Source organism: Myotis lucifugus, unplaced genomic scaffold (genome assembly GCF_000147115.1).
Source record: "Myotis lucifugus unplaced genomic scaffold, Myoluc2.0 scaffold_124, whole genome shotgun sequence".
Classification (NCBI taxonomy): Eukaryota; Metazoa; Chordata; class Mammalia; order Chiroptera; family Vespertilionidae; genus Myotis; species Myotis lucifugus.
In genome coordinates, this window is record NW_005871172.1 from 342 (window position 1) to 20,751 (window position 20,410).

The window sequence follows — 20,410 nt, forward strand, 5'->3', positions numbered from 1 at the left end:
TTAAATTAAACTGCCTAGTGCAGATTCTTCCTTTGCTACAAGGGGAGACATACCTTGTAAGGCCTGCACTTCATGCTAATGGATTTAGTAACCAATTGCGTGTTTACAGCAGAGCACAAACAAGCAAACGAGATTGTGAAATCTCCAGTGGGAGTGTCACAACAGCTGATTTTCCCCCCAGATAATATTTACTCTAAAGATTTTATTTCTGGAGAGCTTTACCTTTAGAAAGAGCCCTCTCATGGTTCATCTTTCTGTGGAATCTCCAAACCACTCCTTAAAAAAAAAGTAATTACAGGAACACAACCGACTCGAATTGGCATTGGCGTGGAAAGCCTTTTGTCATCTCTGGTACAAATCAGCACCCTGGACCCATGGGGGTGGGGCGGAGGGGGGGGGGGGGGGGTAGACTCTGAGTAGCACAGACTATAGTCGGTGGCAGAGCCCGGGCCAGGTCCCCATTCCCCACACTAATGCAGCGCTCTCTCCATCAGCCGAAGCTTCCCAGCCTTCCTGAGAGAATGTGAGGACTTCCCTTCAGCAGATCCCCTTTCTGGGGGTGCCTTCGGTGGGTGTCTGCCTCTTTAGTTTGCTGCCCTAGTCCTCTGAAGCCAGAGAACCACAAAGTCCCCTGGCAAACAGTGTGCTCTGCTAAGAGAAAGACAAGAAGCTGGGCTTGTGCTACAAATACTTGGCTTTCCAACACCTGGGGGTGAGCACCCCTCACATCTAAACTCCACGGTATGTCTCACCAGCCCAGGTGCGGAAAGAGGTCAAGTACGCCAGAAAAATCCTGGCACAGACAGGTCACTGAAGGTGCTGACGTCTAGAGGTACAGCACAGCGGCGCTCGAAGGGGTCTTGGGAATCACAACGGCCCAAACCTCTTCTTTAATAATTGCTCACGGTCACAGAATAGGTTTGCGTCAGAGTAAGGACTAGAAACTTGGATGCCAAATATCCCTCTTTCTCTATTCTAGTGTTCTCTGAAGCTCTTTTCGTCTTTGACGGTAGCAGCAATGAAGACCGGTGACGCCCTATAACCTCAACTGCTCAGGCTCTAATCTCAGGGCAGGTGTATAAATCCGAACACTTAAGCCTTGCCTCCCATACCAGGCAACGGGAGACTGACGGCGAGGCCAGCTCAGCTGAGGCCGGAGCTCCCGTCTGCACACACACCTGTGCATCCCGAGGGACTGTGCCAAGCTGCAATGCCTAGAAAGCTGCCACATGAGGAAGGAAAGCAGATCCCGGGGGCCTGCTGAGCTGACAAAGAGGCATAGCAACAGTCAAAACAACAACGAAGGACTCCAGCCTGAACTCCCTGCGCTCTCGCTCTCAGAAGCACCGTCCGACGCAGAGCAGAGCTGGAGCACCCTTCAGCCCTCTCCTTCCTGCTGTTCCCGCTGCTCACCCCAGGCACGGCTTTGGGCCTCCAACCTCCACGTGGGTGAAGCAGCACCTGTTCGCTCTTGATATCACCACCCTCATTTCTCGGGCCGCTGTGGAAGGACCCCTGCGCCTGGCCAACCCCAAGTGGAGCTGCTTACCTGTCGGCGTCTCCGAGGCCCAGGGAGGTGTTTCTTTGCAGGGTCTCCCGCACTACAGCCATCCCATCAGGGAGCCGGTTCAGGCGGCGGGTGTAGAGGCCAAGTCCGCCATCGGTCATGTACCTTTAAAAGAAGAGGAGGATGCAAACGTATGGTCAAAAGCAAGTCTCGTACAGTCTCATCGCTCCTATCCAGGGAAGGCACCGAGGCTTCATCGAGGCTCCGTCACTGATCGCAGCCCAGGGCTCACTCGGCCGCCGAGTCAGCCCAAAGGATCACCAGCTCGCTAGCAAAAATAGAACTCAGCTTAATTAACCCAGACTTACAGGAATCCATGAAGCAGAAGGGAACTAGTGAATAAAATTAACTGCCAGGTGTGTTCATGACATTCTTTTTAACGTCAGCTATTATACAAGCAGGTTTTTTTTTTACCCAAGTACTGTGAATGAAACTGACAAGTCATAAGTACATCATAGGAAACAGTATAGAACAGGGCCCTGGAGAATGCAGGCAAGCTTTTGAGAGAGGCGGAAAGAAAGGATAGAGGATAAGAGAGGCACCTCTGCCATCACAGGCAAGTCACTTCTCTGGGATTTTCCTTTAAAGGATGGGGATATCACAGCCTTCCCGCCTTACACGGCAAAGGTGGGGATTAGTGAGATGAGGCCTATGAAAGTGCTCTGCAATGTGCAGTGGAACCTACAAAGGAAAGACATCATCAGGGTTGTCATCATCTTGAAGTATCTACGATGGTACATTCACCTTTGACACTGATGTCTTCAGGTGACTGTCACAAAGCTCTCTGAATAACACGAATGCTAATGTACTGCTCTCCAGATCTCTCGGTGATGCCACAATACTATCTTCTGATGAAATCGGTGTTGTCCAGGGAAGGGGGGTGACCCCTGGGACTTTCTGTATAGATGGATGACTGTCCATAGACTAGACCAGTTCCTGAGTCATCAGTAGGAGGTGGTTCAGGTCCGAAGCAGCTTTACACCTCTACCTTGGCTCCTTCACAGAATCTAACACACACACACACACACACACACACATTTTGTTGTTGTTAATCCTCACCTGAGGATATCTTTCCATTGATTTTTAGGGAGAGGGGGAGAGAGAGGGAAAGACAGAGTAACATCAATGTGAGAGAAACACATCTATTGGTTGCCTCCTGCACGTGCCAGACCAGGGCCCGGGCTGGGGAGGAGCCTGCAACCAAGGTATGTGCCCTTGACAGGAATCGAACCCGAAGGCCCACGCTCTATCCACTGAGCCAAACTGGTTAGGGCCACAACATCTAATATTTTAGCTTTAGAATATACGGGTTAGATCCTAACGGTTTTCAATTCGTGTTTGGGAACTTCTTGTGACATATTCTTAGAAAACGGAATTATAAGGTGCTACAGGGGTTGCCCAGGACCAGGAAGTTCAAGTTAGGGGCAGAGAAGAGAGTGCTCAAGGGAGTGATCTGGAGCGAGAAGGAACTCCCAGGACGGGACAGAGAACTTCCCGTAGCGCAGCTTCCACGACACCCTGCCTGAATTGAACTCCGATGTCTCCCCTTGCCCCCGGTTATGACATTAAAGACCACAGACAATGCAATGCCAACGTAATGGAAACTGTAGGAGTCAGTCAAACCAATCGTTTGTGGTTGTGCCAACCACACAACAGGACAGACTGAGCTTTTCATTCAACTGTTCCATATTAACGACAAACGGCACTCTGTGAATAGACTAAAAACCACCGAAACTGCCCTCCCAGTCCACTCTCCTCCTAATTTTGTTCTTCTCAGGGAGGGTGAGAGGGCCATGAATCTTGACTAGTCTAAGCCAATCATAGGACTTCTATCCGCCTTGCCACTGACTAGTTTAGAAATGGGTTGTATGATATAAATTTGGCTAGTGAAGTCATGTCTGCTGGAGACTTCTGGGAAAGCTTTTCCACTCTTAAAAATGACATAAGAGCCCAGCTGGATGGCTCAGTTGGTTGAGCATCATCCTGTGCACCAAATGGTCACCGGTTCACTTCCCAGTCAGGGCACATACCTGGGTTGTGGGTTTGGTCCCTGGTCGGGTGTGTAAGGAAGGCAACTGATCAACTTTTCTTTCTCACATCGATGTTTCTCTCTCTCTCCCCCCTCTTTCTCCTTCTATCTCTCTCTCACCCTCTCTCCCGAGGAAATAGCAAAAAGATGGCTGTCTGCAAGCCAGGAGGGCGCCCTCACCATGAATCGAATCTTCAGACACCTTGATTTTTAAAATTCTCAGATGCCAATAGTGTATGAAATAAATGTTTGTTGTTTAAGCCTAAATAAACAAATACCACTGAATTTTGTACTTTAAATGGTGAATTTTATGGTATATAAATTATATATTAATTTTTAAAAAGTGATGACAGAGTTAACTAATTCTTTTGTGTTATTACTTTTTAATGCTTGCTTCTCCCATATAAGACAGTAACTTCCTTGAAGGCAGGGACTATTCTTATTTTGTTCAACGCTGTATCCCATGTGCCTAACACATCCTCAGTGCTTATTAAATACTATTGTTGTTGAATGAGTGAAGCCCAAAAACATAGTCATCGGGTGGGGTTTAGCAAGAACTTGTTGGAAGGATTCCAATTACAGGTTTTCTTTCTTCTTAAATGTCAGCAAACTTGACATCTAAGACACATGGCAAGGCAAAGTAAACGACCTGTCAGTCTGTCCACCTGTCTGTGCATCCTTCCACCCACCCATCCAACAGAGGTCGTGACTCGTGGTCCAGCGGTGGGCTACATGCACACATCCTACAACTCGCACATGCAGAGAAAACCACCTCCACCCAGATGCAGGAACTTTGCCAGAGGCTAGACTTGCTAGAGCAAATGTCCTTTCAAGGACAATTCAGTGGAAGCTCTTCAAAACACAATCTTGCACCATTAAGCAAGGCAGTTAATTTGATGTCAGTAAAATCCTTTCAAGCATATAGATAAACAAAACATTTTCAACTGGGGAGATCTTGTCAAAGGACAAGCTAACTTTAGCATGCACTTCCCTGCCGGATTGTTACTGCCGGTGAAACAACACACGCAGTTGGGCAATTACACGTTCCCGGGCATGTAGACGAGGCCCACACACAACACTCCTGGCTTTCTGTGAAGGGCAGAGCACAGAGCCTGGTCAGCATTCCCGAGATGGGACACGGAGACATGCTGCAGCCCAGCCCGGCAACACCCAGTTGCAATATAGTTTGGTTGAAAAATGACCACCAATGACAGTGGGAGGGCCCTGGAGGGTGGGACTGATGTGATAACTTGGCTTGTCAACTGATGCTGGGAATTCCAATTTTGTTTAGACAGAGATGAAGGGAAATGCAAGGCTAAATCCAGATCCTCTACCTTCTTAAATGCACCTGAAAGCTAGGGAGCTGAATACAACTCATCTGATAATAATTCAGTTTTATTGCAAATCTATTTCATTCATTCGGGTGTGTGTGTGTGTGTGTGTGTGTGTGTGTGTGTGTGTGAGAGAGAGAGAGAGAGAGAGAGAGAGAGAGAGGAAGAGAGAGAGAATTTACTTCTAGAGGTTTGTAGAAATATATTCAATATATTAAATCCTATATATTTTATACTATTCAAAATAAATTCTGTTGAATGTTCTCATTAGCAGACGGCATAGCACTGGGGATAGCTGTCACTAGAATCAGCCTCACATTCAATAATCTAATTTGACATACTTATTTCTAAGTTATTATCCACCGATTACAACAGTCTGATTTACAAAAAAGCTCGGTACATATTTTTCAGTAACCCTCCAGCCTCAATACAAAGATACATTTTTTTGTTCAACCCAAGTTTGCATAGGAATTGTCTACAGAACACGTTAATGTAAACTGCTCTGATCAAGTTAATCATAATTTACAGGGGAAAGAAAGCATAATTTACAAGGGAAGCCATCACTGGCATGTTCTTCTGAAACACCAGCCCTTGCCCAGCAGTTAGAAAGGCTGGTGTTTCTGAAGGCTCCGGGGGAGAGGAGGGCGGGAGTGATGGCTGCACTCCATCTTGGGGAGCTTTTGGGAGGCGCACGTAGAGTGGAGATGAAATAACTTGCCTGAGGTCACGAGGAAAGGAACCAGCCGATCCAGGGACTGAATCCTGAGCCCTGTGCTGGTTTCCTTCTCTTTGGGGGAAATAAATTACTAGTGCTAGAGCCTAACGAGGTGCTGGTAACATCCTAGAATTTGCTCGACGGGGTCCTGCCTGAGCGGCCAAGCAACTGAAGGATTCCATATTCCCCTCCCAGGGAACGCTTATCACAGTGCAGTGACTGCATTACAGTCTCCCTCTTCAGTTCCATCAACACCAGGCTCTGCGCCAGGTACAGGGATGGAAAGACCCAGTTCTAGCCCTGCTCTGGCATAGCTCAAAGCCTACAAGGGGCTCAATCACAGAACAGGTAACCACTCCTAGGTGAAGAGCAGTATTACAGATGATGTACACCAGGCCCTGAGCACATGGGGAAGGTGCCACAGAGGGGTTTGCCAGCCAGAGGAGGAGCATCCATCTAGGTACCTGGATAACCTGGACAAAAGCAAAGAGAAAGGGAGGGGAGGGTAAGTTGGGGGAAGGGTAAGTAGTTCACCGTGGCTGGAACATCAGGAGCAAAGACATAGCTGGGCTGCGTGGGGACTGGGGCACAGTCAGGAAGGGCTTGCATGCCAGCTGGGGTGGAGACCTCTGCCTGCAAACCTGGGGCGCGATGAAGGTACTAAGCCAATGAGTAGCAGGTTCTGGCTTCTGTTTCAAAGGGAACCCTCACTCATGATTCCATTTTTGGTGAGCATCTTCTCACTGCTATTCCCTTCTACAGATTTTTCAGGATGTACCATCTGCCCGAATCCTCCCTGAGTCACCCCAGGCCTCTGGGGAATGACCAGACTTGCAGGGTAGACCTCACCATCCCTCCAGCCAAGAGAGGTCTGTGGGGGTGACGTGCCTATGACAAGACGTTGTTTCTCAACAAAATAGGTGCCTCCCCTGTGACTGACACTAGCTACGAAGGAGCTCTCACATCTCATAGGACCTGTTAGAACAAATGCACTAGATTCTGAGTCCAACGTTCAGTTCATAGATTTCTCCTCTTTTTTAAACTTAATGGGGCAACAATGAGAAACCAGTGGGGCTGGCCTAGTGCGTCACCTTGGGAAGGAGGGACAGGTGGCTCCTTGTTTTCAGGGTTCACAGTTCCACACGGCCTGCGAAGGTGACAAACAGACCTTCACTGACCTCAAAAGAAACCACCTTCCTTCGGTCGGGAACTGGGAAGGTGAGAGGGGACGGGAGGGTGAGAAACACTTACTGGCCTGATCTAGTTCAGCGCATTGCTAACAGAGCATGACATTAAAAAAATCTAAGAATCCCTCGGATGCGAGAAATGAAAGCAGTGCAAACAGGAGAAAGAAAAAAATCAAGCCTAGACGAATGCTTTTCTTTAAAGACACGTCAGCCTGTCTATGTTTTCTGGACACACTTTTGGTTCAACTGTGAACATTGTAAAGAAAATAGAATGAAAGAAACATGTAAAATTTCCCTTGCCAATATCAATATAAAAAGTGAACACTTATATCAACACATACTTTGTGACGCGAGGTTGAAAGAAACGATGTGGGCTGACGAAAGCCTTGAAGTTGAGCCTCTCACCAACATCCAAGTCCCAAACAACACCAGCTCTCATAGTGCTGCCCTCTACTCCTCACAATGCGGCCTGACATTCATTCTCCAAGTTCATTAGGATGTAAATTGAGTTTCTGGACAAACCTGTAAAAGGATCCCTTTGGTTTAGGGCCTCTTGGAAGTCAGATGAGCAAACTTCACTCTGGGTCACAGAAGGACAAATGGACAAGCTCCTCTAACAAAGCCGCCTGAATCTTTGTGAAGAAAGCAGATCTTTATGACAGAAAAGAAGCTGCTATGTTTGACTCAAGGGTAGAAGAGAATGCATTTGAAATGCAAAAGATGATTGGGGCAAAACTGGGCTTGATTTGTCAGTGCTAATTATAGAACCGCCACACTCAAATTTAGGCGAACACTTAAAATTTTATCAAGGAAACACCTGGAAAACCTTCAACATTTTTAGGCACAAGAACTTGTGCAAATATGGCATATTTCATTTACCCCTGTCCACCGCCTCCACCCCAAATGACAAGGACAGAGACACATTGCAGAGTGATTCTCATACCCTCCTCTCAGGATATACTTAATATTTTTAATCCAAATAAAGGTGAATTGTGATCAGAGAACATGGTGCTGCTTCTCTGCTATGGGTCATCCCAAACGTATACACAATGAAACAAAACCAACAGCAGCCTTTGGAGAGAAAGCCCAAGGTTGGCAGGTCTTTCCCTGTAACAACAGGACTTTAACATAAATAACCTGGCCTGGACAATACAGATACTCGAGAAACATTTGTTTTCACGTCTCTGGGGACTCTGCCGGCAGAGGGGAGACGGGCCTAGCGAACCCGAGCAGTTTCCTACCTTTCTGCTGGATGCAGAGCTGGGGCGCCTGGCAGCCCTGCTGGCTCTTCAGTTCATCACCACGCTGGGATCTGACTCCTTTTAGGAGGCTGTGGGAGCTCAATTCTCATCTCTAGCAGGCGCTTCCCTTATTTGCTCAAGCCTGGAGCTGCCCCCCGAGGCCACACCAGGAGCCACCTTGGCCCAAAGCACAGACCAGGACCATGGCAAACACTGTCCCTGCAGGGGAGCTCCTCCAATGGCCCTGAGCCACCAACCGGGAATATCCACAGCTCAGGGGACAGCGGCCCCTGCCCTGGCTGGTCTGCACCTCCTTTCCATCTCACGGAGTCCCGGCTGAGAAGCAACCAGGTGGCAGGGAAAACCCGGAGTGCTCTCTGATCCCGGTGTGGCAGGAAGTCAAGCTGCCACAGAAGGGACCGGGCTCAGGAGGTCTGGAGCCTACTCCAGCCAGCCAGTCACAGAGCACACAGAGCATGCCTCCCAGGGGAGCACTGCACCGACGTTGCTAAGCTAGTCAGACAAGAGCCCAGCTCCCGCAGGCCATGGGGACAGAGGCAGCTGCGGGAGAAGGCAAGCCTGAGTGAAGGAGGTGTCACAGTGTCTCAGGGCCTCCTTGATGCCTCACTGGGAGGTGGGGGGTGTGCCACAGACTTCATTTCCTAAAGGTAAGTGCTGCAAAGGTACACTGCTGGGGTCACGTGCCTGGCCCTCTACCTGCCACTCAAAACCTGGACCAGGGGCCAGCAGCTTCAGCATCGCCTGGCAACCTTGCAGAAGTGCAGTATCCCGACCTCCTGAATCAGATGCTGCAGTGCAACAAGCTTTGAGTACACGTAGAGAGTGGGAAGCGCTGGGCCCTGTATGTGAAGCAGATGACCCACAGGGGAAACTGAAGTTCTTCTGTGTAGACTTATCGTGTCCCCTTTCATTCCTATGTTTTGTGTAGATGTCATAGTTTACACAATATTTCAGTAGCATGGCACATCTCGTATTTAAAAACAACACGTCCAATAGAGGAACAAGCTCTTTATACGACCCAAACTGCTTAGTGACCGTAATCTGAAGCAGAAATTCTAAATCTTCTTAAGGTATGGGCCCTTTTGGGAAACCACTGAAAGCGATGGGAACCATCTCACATATTGTCCGAAACATGCATCCGGTGTGAGTCAGGTTCACAGACCCCTCCCCAAACCCCATGCTTGGGCCCCCTCTCCTGAACTAGGGCAGAAGGCGGTCCTGGCGGAGATGGGCCTTTCAACACTTTCTGTGAGTTTCCACACCCCAAGGCTCTGGGCTGTGTTTGCTCTGAGCTGACTCAGCCGTGCCCAGGGCATTGCTGTAACTCACACGTCACCCTGAATTTTTGCACACAGGCTGAACCTCACCACCCAACCTCACCACCGCTTTGGGTTTGGGCTTGCTCTCGCCAAACTGCTAGCGGGGGAGGGATTGAGCAAGTGGGGAAATTCCTGCCTGGTGATGAAACACGCTGCCAGGGTCTGTGTGACTTTCACAAAATACCAGGTGGAATTTCACACGTTTAACAAAATCCCACATGGCACTCATTTCCACAGCATTGCAGTTTATCCTCCTTAAGTGTCTCTGCACCTATCAACTCCAAAAGTGTTTTAATGTAAAAAATCCACCATTTTTACTAATAAAACACACAATCACACAGAGAGCCAGGGATTATAACAAGAGTGGATCCATCATTCCTATTTGGATTGATACACACGCACACTTTTCAGACTAGTCCGGCACTATGCCTGCTTGAAATGGGAGCGGGCAGAGGCTGCACACGCGGGGAATCTGACAGCCCCGCGTCTGGAACGTGGTCTGGCCCCGATTTTCTTTATTGTGGCTCCGCTGTCAGCGTGGCGTGGCAGCCGCGCCTCTCGCACCAGCACAGGAAGCTTTTTGTCCACCCACTGAAAGATGAAACACATGCTAACACACAGGAGACAGTTCTCCAGACAAAGCCCCTTTAAGCTCCTTCCTGGAATGAAACAGACGGTGAAAGGAGGCTGACGGACGGCCAGGAATTCTCAAACCTCTGGAACACACCTGAGTCACCTGGGGAACCCGAGGAAGAAAGGGCACATTTCCAGGCCCCAGCTTCACAGAGGCAGAATGTCATTAGTGGGGCCCAGACCCTGCTCTATTTTTTTTTAAGAGCATTTGAGGTTTATAGAGAAATTGCACAGAAAGTAGAGCTCCCATATACTCCCTCTCTCCTACCACCAGTCTCCCCTATTAACATCTTGCATTAGTGTGATGCATTTGCTAAAATTGATGAACGGATATTGATGCATTATTTGATATGAATGACTACATTAATTATTAGCAATGTCATTAATAATATTCATACCTTATTATTAACCAAAGTCCATGGTTTAGATTAGGGTTCACTGTGTGTTGTATGGGTTTTGGCAAATGCATATTATGTACCCACCATCATGGTATCATACAGATAGAATTTTATTACCCTAAAAATGCCATCCTCCCCCTATTCATCCCTTCCCCCAAACCTGCATTTTCCCCCCATTGATTTTTAGAGCGAGTGGAAGAGAGGGAGGGAAGGAAAGAGCGAGAGAGCGAGAGAGAGAGAGAGAGAGAGAGAGAGAGAGAGAAACATCACTGTGAGAGAGACACATTGATTGGTTGCCCCCCCCCCACACACACCCATGGGGTGCAGATTAAACCTGCAGCCCAGGTACGTGCCCTTGACCTGAAATCCAACCTGTGACCCTTCGGTTACTGACACTCTAACCACTGAGCATCACCGGCCAGGGCCAAACCAGCATTTTAACAGACGTGCAAATAATTTCTTGCAGGTAGTGAGAATCAGAAATGCTGACTTAAATCTTGAGACCTGGATGGAGGAACTGTGAGCCAGACTGGCCTCAGTTTCCCTAACAGCCAAATAGTCACCATAATATAATTTTAAATTTCAAATCGTCACCATGACTAGTCTTGGCCCTCTATTTAAGGGGACAATGTGCATGTTAACAGTACCTGATCTCTGAGGGCCCCTCCATCTCACATTAAGGCTTGATAAGCATTGTGAGGACTCCAAGGTTTTTCCAAAATATCAATGAACTCATGGTCTTGGACATACAAGCCTACAAGCCTCAGAACAGTGCAGCTGTGGACGCCCAGATGAGGAAGCATGAGTGAGCAGCGCCCGGCACGCTGAATGCAGAGACTGGGCAATGTGTGGGCAGCGCAGCAGGGGTGTCATGAGATGCCAGTCCCCTGGAAAAGCCTCCCCCTTTGTCAAAATATCCTTCCTCCCAGGCACTTCTCATCCACAGAGACGTGCTCACCGGCCGTCTGGACGCTGCTGCACCTTATCGTTCCTGTGACTCCAGACGCGCCTTCCCAGCCCCAAAGTGCTCTAGGACACAAGTCCGCGTTCCCCATTAGGTCAGCGGAATTTATGATGGTTTTAGGATTGTGTGTTACCTCTCAGGGATGACAAGCACCCCAGGGGCGGGAGCCAGACATCCAGTGTCTCCTCGTCTGGTTTCATGGAGACACCCCCAGGTTACAGCCATAGTCGCGACCCAACTGGCGAGAAGCCAGCTGGCGCTCGGTTTGGGCCCCTGCAAGTTCCGCCTTGTCCTCTCAGGGCTGCGGCTGAAGGAACCGTCAAGATGCACGGAGAACAGTGGGGCAGGAAGGTGACTAACCCCTTCTGCAAACGGAGGTGCAGAGCAGCCTCGGGGGCATCTCCCAACCCCAGCCAGCGTTTCTGGAAGCAGCCAAGGGGCTGCACTAGCGCCACATGCAGGCCGTTGCCCTCGAGATGGTGCCCGTTTTGAGGTGGTGTCATCTGTTCAATAAACATTTATGCAGCCCCTACTGTGGGCAGGCCCTGGCCCGTGTGCTGGGAATGAGAATCAGACTAAGTCCTTGACCTCGAGCGGGCTCAGTGTCTGTTTGGGGGAAACAGGCCTGCAGATGTTGCATGGGGTTCAGCAAGGGGCAGAGCAGGGAGAGGCCAGAAAGGGCTGCTTTGAGGAAGGAACTCTCAAGTGGCACCTGGAAGGGTGAGCAGGTGCCCCTGGGGTTGGGGCAAGGAAGTTAGAGAGGTCACACAGACAAACATGCCAATGCAAAGGACCTACAATGCACAGTGAATTCACTGTGTGGCCTTAGATGCTAAATTTCTGCCAGGTAACATTTTCATTAAGAATATCATTATTCTGGAAAAAAAAAGAGAGTATCATTATGCTGGACACTCATTCTAAATGGGATTCAGTACATATACTACTAAAGAAATATATAGGCCTCTGCCTTCAAGCATGGGGATTAAGCAAAATTGGGTGACCCCAGGATGCTCAAATTCCCTGCCTCTAAATGCATACAACAGCTGACAACACAGGAGGCCTGACCCTGCTCGCTTTCCCACGTGTTCACATGCCTGGGGCTCAGAAACAGAACCCAGGGGCCTGGAGCCTTGGCTCTCAGTGGGAGTGGGCCCATGTCCAGGGTGGAGCTGGAGTTTGAAAGAGCATATTTGATGTTATAAATTTACCTTTTAAACCAAAGGTAAAAACTGTTTCCTCCTAGAATTCCAACATGTATGGGCCTGGATGGTGCCACTGGCGTTTTTGAAACAGTGGCAGGCGTAGCACCGACTGTGTGGACGAGCATGTCCCTCCTCACAGCAAGACGGCTGCTGGAGGTGACTTGGGCATGAGACACCCAGAAGCCACGTGGCCAAGCACCCAGGCCCATCAGCTCACTTGTGCACAAAGAGCAGCACAGGGTGGTGTCACCGGGAGCGACAGGGTCCCCCCAGTAGCAGCTGCCCCACTCTGGTGGGAAGGGCAGGCTAACGGGGACCTGAGCACAGGCCAGTGGCCTTGAGAGCAGGAAGGAAGAAACCTGTTGCCTACAGGCTACTCAAATTACCTTCCACCAGTGCAGTAGGAACTGCAGTCATAACAGCTGTCTGGTGTTCACAGACAAAAAGAACAGGGTTCCTGACACGTTTCCTCACTTTTCAACTTATTCAAATGCTTGTACTTGCACAAGGATGGGATTCAGGGCAGCTGACGTAGTTCTTCAAATGGGGCTGGGCACAGCTGGATTTCCCAGACCCTGCACAGCTGGAGTGAGCACATTCAATACTGCAACGTTTTTACTCTTTAAATAACTACTGTTTGCACTACACGACCTACGGAGTGTGACTTCCACTGACAGCCTGGGTGGTGGCTGAGCTCATAGCGATTCTCAACAGCCACAGTCCACTCTGCCTCCCACTCCTGTACCTTCCATGTCAGAACCTGCAGCAGGAAAAGGAGGCGTGCACAATTTCTGTGTTTATTTTTAAATTGATTCTAATTTTTATTTATTTTTGTATTAATCCTCACCCAAGGATATTTTTCCCCTTCATTGATTTTTTGAGAGAGTGGAAGGGAGGGAGAGAGACACAGAGAGAAACATTGATGTGAGAGAGACACATTGATTGGTTGCCTCCTGCATGCGCCCCAACTGGGGCCGGGGATCGAGCCTGCAACCGAGGTACATGCCCTTGACCAGAATCAAACCTCAACCCTTCAGTCCACAGGCTGACGCTCCAACCATGGAGCCAAACCGACTAGGGCAGATTTTTGTGTTTTTAAAAAGGGGATGTGGGTGAGATAATTTTCAGAATGAACAGCTTTGGTGCCCTGTGACCACACCCAGGCTGGCTCGACCTGGGAAAGCCTGACTTGTCCAAGAGACCTCTTTCTCCTGAACACAACACCCAGCTCTGCTCCATCGGCATTGGAGCCTCGGTGGTTCCTATGGGAACCTGGATACCATGAGTCTTAGACCAGGAAGAACTTTTAAAGGTCAAGTCTCAGCCTTGCACCTCACACAGAAATCGCTTCTGCAATATGTGGACACAGGTTCCCAGATTCTACTTGATTACTCTGAGGAACAGGAGGCTCATGCCCTTGCAAGAACAGCCCAGCACGCTTTGGACAGGTCTGCTTTTCAGCATGTTTTCCTTTCACTGGTTAATGGTCATCCCTGTGTTTAGGAAATGAAAAACTGAAGTCTAACCTCCACCTGCTGTTCAGGTTTGGTCCTCTGGGATCTGCCCTCTTCTCAGAGTTTTCCACATCAAGCAGACTTGTTTCTACAAACATTTCTATTATGTTTTGGGTTTTGAACCCTTCACCTTCCTGTTCCCTTTCCCCAAACAAACCTCTGCCTGACTCTGCTCCCCTTAAAACCTGGCACAGAGAACAAAACAGACTTTGTCTAACTTGTAGATACTCTGTTGCTTCCCACATTATTATTCCATTAATCCGGTTAAAGGTTAGGATTTCTAGAGCTCTCTAGGACCTAGCTATAGTACATCTTTGGGTCTCAGAACCTAAAACCCAGCAGGGGGGCAGCACCCAAAGGGAAGGGGCTTGGACCTCAATGGCTGAGTCCTCAAGTTTCCCCAAACTGGCTGCACCCTGTAGCAGCCGTATGACCTTGGACAAGTGACTTCTCTCATCCTCAGTGTCTACGTCTGTACAATGGGGGTGGTAACATGTTATAGGCCTCCTAGGGTTTCTGTGAGGATTCAGTGAGATAATACTTGAAGGTACCTGCCATGTGAAAAGCCCTCGACAAATACTGGCTGCCATTATGGCTATAAATACTACTCTCCCTCTCCCTTCATTCTACACCCACTACGGAGCATACACAGTACATCTGGCAGGAGTTAGAAATGCAGGTGTAAATTACACCATCCCCCTGCTCAAGGGTATCTTGGTCTCGGGGACTGTTATACAAACAGACAAAGCCAAAAAGAACTGGGAGGTATGAGCAGGTGTTTGGGAACCCAGAGGAGGGAGCCCCATGTCTGCTGAGGTGGCCCAGGAAGGCTTCCTAGCCTCAGCAGATCCTTAAAGGACTGTGACAGGTGGGTGGCAACTGAGTGCAGAGTGGTTGATAGAGAACAGATGCGTGTACAGGCACAGAGTTATAAGAACATGGTTCTACATCAAGGAAGATGTCAGTGGTCCAGAGTGGCAGGACCAGGATGCCAGTGCGGGGCGGGGCGGTGCGGGCTGGGCCTTGAGGGGAGGAGGAGATAAACAGAAATGAGCCTCGGCAAGTGGATCCATCACTCACTAGCCCCTCAAATAAAAGGGAAGGCCTACTTTGTGCTGGGCACAGGAGATAGTGGTCAGAAGACAGACAAGGTCTGTGCTTCCATGGAGCTTACACACCAACATGGCCTTGTATGTCATGCTGGGCAACAGAGGGTTAGGACATTGCAGGCTGTATGTTCCAAAGATGACCACAGCAATATCTCCTGCTCCATCCACATGATCTTCAAGGTGACCTTGCCACCCTCCCATTGAGAAAGAGGACCTATGTCCCCTCCTCCTGAATCTGGAGGGCTGACTGCTTTGATGAACCCAGTATGGTGATAGTGACACTCTGTGAGGTCTGAGGGCGGGTGATGAAAGGTGATGCAGCTTCACTTTGCTCACTGTAACACTCACCGTTGGGAGCTCTGAGGACCCAGATAAGAAATCTACCCTTCCTAGGGCCTCCATGCTGTGAAGTAGCCATGTGGAGAGGTCATGAGTGTCCTACCTTTAATTTGTCCCAGGCCAAGTGTCAGTTATGAGTCGACAAGCTCTGGAATGACCTGGACCCCCAGGCATCAAGCCAGCACCAGCCCCGGTGGCTCCCAGCTGAGGCTCTAGATGAGGTAGAGCAGAGACCAGCCCTCTCACTGTACCTGTCCTAATTCCAGATGCAAAGACCCCATGAGCACACGAACATGGTGGATTCAAGCAGCTAGGTTTTGGAGTCACTTGTTAATCAGCAATAGAAAATAAAACAGAGTTTATACGGAGAAGGCAATGTGGAGCCAGGTGATAATGTGATCAGGTCTACACTCTAGAATTTTCTCACTGAAAGGTGGGACAGATCTGTTGGATGGGCATTGAGATCAGAGGCAAAGAAAGCAAGGAAGGCCTGACTGCAGTCCTCTGGGGAGAAATATGAGCAAGGAGACTAGAAAACAGGTCAGGAGATGCCAAAGAGACAGGATCAGCCAACTTAGTGCCGGCCTTCCAGGGACAAGGGAATGAAAAGTCTGAGAGCCTTCCAGGTTCCGGCTGTGGAAGAGAAATGGATGTGGAAACACGGGAGGAGAAGCGAGTTTGGGGGTAAGACGAGGAGTAGATTTTTAACATGTTTACACAGCTTTAGTGAGAACCTGAAACACGGTGGCTACGCTCCTGTGTGGTGGTCAGCCTGGCTGCCTAACCCACCCGCTCCATGACCTCGGGCAGGTTACTGCCCTCTTGCGGTGTCCTCGTCCGGAGAACAGGTGGAGACCACACAGGTTAGTTAGCGAGGCTGAACTGAGACAATGCATACAACATGCTGCAGACAGGGTTTGGCATTCAGAAATGCCCATAAACCAGGGGTGGGCAAACTTTTTGACTCAAGGGCCACAATGGGTTCTTAAACTGGACCGGAGGGCCGGAACAAAAGCATGGATGGAGTGTTTGTGTGAACTAATATAAATTCAAAGTAAACATCATACATAAAAGGGTACGGTCTTTTTTTTTTTTTTTTTTTTAAGTTAATCCATTTCAAACGGGCTGGATCCGGCCCGCGGGCCGTAGTTTGCCCACAGCTGCCATAAACGGTAGCTGCTCCTATTCCTATGATCACAATGATCGTGATTACTAACTAGCTTGCAGATGTGGTCAGAGGCTAGGCAGGTTCTTTGAATCCAGAGGGCCGGGCTGCAGGACATTAATGAAAGCTGTTCCCACGGAACCGCACACGTATCCCTGGTGAATGGTTTATTCAACCGTAAAGTCTGTGTCAACTTCCACAATAGCTGCACCCGCCTGCAGAGGCGTGAGGGAAGCCAATCTGTTAGCGGTCCTCAATTTTGCTCTCCTTCCCTCTCTCCCAACTCCATGGTTGAGTGGTTTTAATTAACAACTCCCACAGAGTTAAAGCAAAAGTCACTCGATTAATAAAGCTCTCACTCGCCACGCATGGTTCTCAGGTCTCCAGGTGGCGCTGAGCTTGTAATTGTGTGTTTTGTTTGGGTTCGCAGTGGGTGGGGGCTCTTGAGAGTAGAATTTCCTCGAAGAAGTTCAGGTTCCCCATCTGCAGAGGCTGGAAGTGCAGGTGACGGACACACCCAGCTCCACGAGCTTTAACAGCAAAAGCCGTGCTGTGGGGAGGCTCCTCGGTCAGTCACCGTGCGAAACGGGCTCCGGAGCAGAACCTTCCTGCCTCCGACCACATCATTGGTTCTCATTTCCGACACCCAAGGAACCGGTTTTGCCCCCATTTACTTTCTGCACAGGCACCCGGGGAATGTTGACACAAGTGTTTCTCAGGCTGCAGGCGAGACCTGGGGTGTTTAATTGAAATGAAACACATAATAATGCTTTCGAGGCTTTCGAGGCAAAGAAAAGTATCCACCTTGGCCGCGGCCCTGCCAGCCTAGCCATCCTGTGGTCCTTGTGCAAGCATTCCCCAAGCATTTTCAAGCTCCCATGCAACGCGGCCCTCTGCGCCTCAGCCTTCGGAACGCCTCCTTTTAGCTCTCGTTACGGCTCCTTAAAATGGCACGGGGGTTAGCCAGGGCCTCCGATGTCCAGAAGGTGCCCACTCTTCCTTTCTGGCCTTGCCTCCCACCCATCGGAGCATGGGGTCTAGCTACAGTGAAAAGCCACACTGCAGAGTTCTTGGAGCAAGGGCTGTGAATTCTGCCCGGTTGAACACGTTCTAGCAGTTAACTACCTGTGTGACCTGTTCAAGCAACGTAACCTCTCTGATCCAACTGCAGAAGGAGAACGAAAAACTGCCCCTCTCTCAAAGAGCTGGTCTGAAGAATGAGTGAGACATTACACGTAAAGAGTTCAGCCCGGGGCCTAGCATATAACAGGGACTGCAACGCAGTTTCGCTGCCAGGAATCACAGGACGGCTGCTGCGGGCCAGGCCGAAGGGAGGGCCTGTGTTAGCAGGCACTGCTGGGCCACTTCTTCCTTCAGAGCCAACACCACATTTATTCTCATCCCGTGTCTCTGACAACTTCACCCTTACAACTTCGCTGCTCAAGTATGTGAGATTTCTGGTTTCAAAACTGATGACCGGGCGATTACAAGCACAAGGCTCTGGGGTCTGGGACCCGGATTCCGACGACACAGCAGAGAGAAACACAGACCCCCGTCTCCCACGCGTCCCAAGATCAAGAAGTGAATGGGAGCTTGATTTACAGCTAGAAGACTCTGGGGACAGACTTGGGCCTCTCCTTAGACTGGGACTCTCATTTCACTTGGGGTCTCGAAAATCCTCAGCCGGGGTGTCTGTCTCATTCCTTAGCTATTTCAGGATTAAGAGGAAAGCTGGAAACCTCCATTTCTCAGGGAGATTTCTTATCAGGACCCTGGGGATTCTGGAAGGGATGCCATGGTTCTTGCAAGGCTGCACAGAGTTTTGCTTTGTGGTCACAGCCCAGGCAGGACGCGGCAGCTGGAGCCCTCGCAGATGTTTCTAGGGGCTGATGTGCTGCTCTTCGTCTCTGGGCCGCAGGTCAGCTGCCTCCTGACCCAGATGACTCATTCCCACCGATCATCCTGTAAGGCCTGCTTGCAGACGGTGATGGTTAATTTTATGTGTCAGTGTGCTAGGCCATGGTACTGGATATTGGGGCAAACACTAGTCTAGATGTCTCTGTGAAGGTACTTTTTAGAGGAGATGAACATTTAATTCAAGAGACTTTAAGGAAAACAGATTATCCTCTAGCAAGTGGGTGGGCCACATCCAATCACTTGAAGGAAGGAAAGAATATCAGTTGATATTCCCCAGGGAAGAGGGAATTCTACCCCCAGGCTGCCTTTGGACTCAAGTTGTAAAATTTCCCTCTGGAGAACCCCAATACACAGACCAATTCGGGCCCAGCTGGCAGACTTGTGGTCACTGTACTCAGGACTAAGAAATAGCATGAGATCATCTCAGTGAATATTCTAAGTACAGTAAAGGATTGGGAAGGCAAGTGGATGCAATAACTCTGAGAAGCTGAAGGGAACTACCATTCTGTGTGTCAAACTATCTCCTTTCTTCCTCACCACACACCTGAGGAGAAGGTTACCATTTAACAGATGGAAAACAGGCTCAGAAAAGGCAGCGATTTCCCCCAGGACACACAGATGGCAAGCAAGGACGGCGAGGCCAGGTCTTCTGACTCCACTTCTGTCTTCCATGACCCCATGACTCCCGAACAGCATCATGGGAGGATCATGAGTGCTCAACAAAACTGCAGTTTCTTATCTTGATCTGAGCACAGGCACATATGGCCTATTTTTTTTTTTTTGAGTCTTTCAACATGGGCTTACTGTCCCAGGGCCAAATCCTCCCAACCTCATCCAAATGTTTCTTCTCATATTCACCTCAACTCGAACTTGGTATCCTCCAACCTTGCCATCATAAATCTGTTGAGCGGCTCTGTAGCTGCTGCCCCTTGAAAAATAACTGGGAAGGGTATTTTTTCCCAGTGATTTATATGCTTATGATAAAAACTTATATATATGGACTGGGTTTTCTAGAGGGAGCTACACGAAAACATAACAAAACTGTGCAAGAGCTTCACAGGACAAGGGGACCTCAGGGTCCCTCGTGACACCCCGGTTCTCCCCATTCCTGGCACATCTGCGAAGCACTGAGCAGAGAAAGAGGAGCCTGCAGACCAGAACACATCTGCAAGGGGTTGGTCCTGAAGGAGGCGACAGACTAGCCAACTAATGTCCAGCAAAGTGACAGAGGCACCGAGTCACACTGAAATTCCAGGGCACCAAGAGAAAGAAACAACAGAATGCCAGGCCACCTTTTTCATCTCTTCCATGGGCTTAAAACCATTAAGTAACAATTTTCCTTATTCGTAAAGTGTAAACAATGTCATGAAAAGCTAGGGTCTGGGGGTTACGATGCTCAGCATACGGAAGGGGTGCAATACACCCCCGCCACCCACTGAGAGCTACAGAGCTGGAGGATGTTTCTCCTGTCTGTGTAACTATCTCCCAATAAATGCAGGCTCAGAGGTCCCAAGTTTATCCTGAGGAGAACCTGTAAGGACCAAAAGTGAACTCCCAAAATAACGAGAACCAGATGGGGCAGCCCTAAGAACAAATTTCATTTGTCCTACCCCAGAGCACAGCCTGGGGCCAAGGAGATATTTGTTAAATGTTTGTTGATTTGAAATAACTAAAATACAGAGTCTCTCCATAGCGTTGATTAATGAACCCAAGGTGGAATCTCCCTGTTAAAAACCCAGGGCCAGCCTGAGTCATGCCC

The 20,410-nt window shown here is 49.3% G+C and overlaps 1 protein-coding gene across 1 annotated transcript in view; it reads right to left on the minus strand.

Moving 5' to 3' along the window:
- Positions 1–1,549: 1,549 nt before the first annotated feature.
- The window catches only part of LOC102424833 (neuron navigator 2-like), a gene marked incomplete at its 3' end in the record, with an annotated part of 207,039 nt that continues 188,178 nt past the window's right edge, over positions 1,550–20,410 (minus strand). Inside the window, exon 10 of the mRNA XM_023758154.1 lies at positions 1,550–1,672. Within this exon, the coding sequence (XP_023613922.1) occupies positions 1,550–1,672 (123 nt within the window). The remainder of the gene's footprint in view (positions 1,673–20,410) is intronic.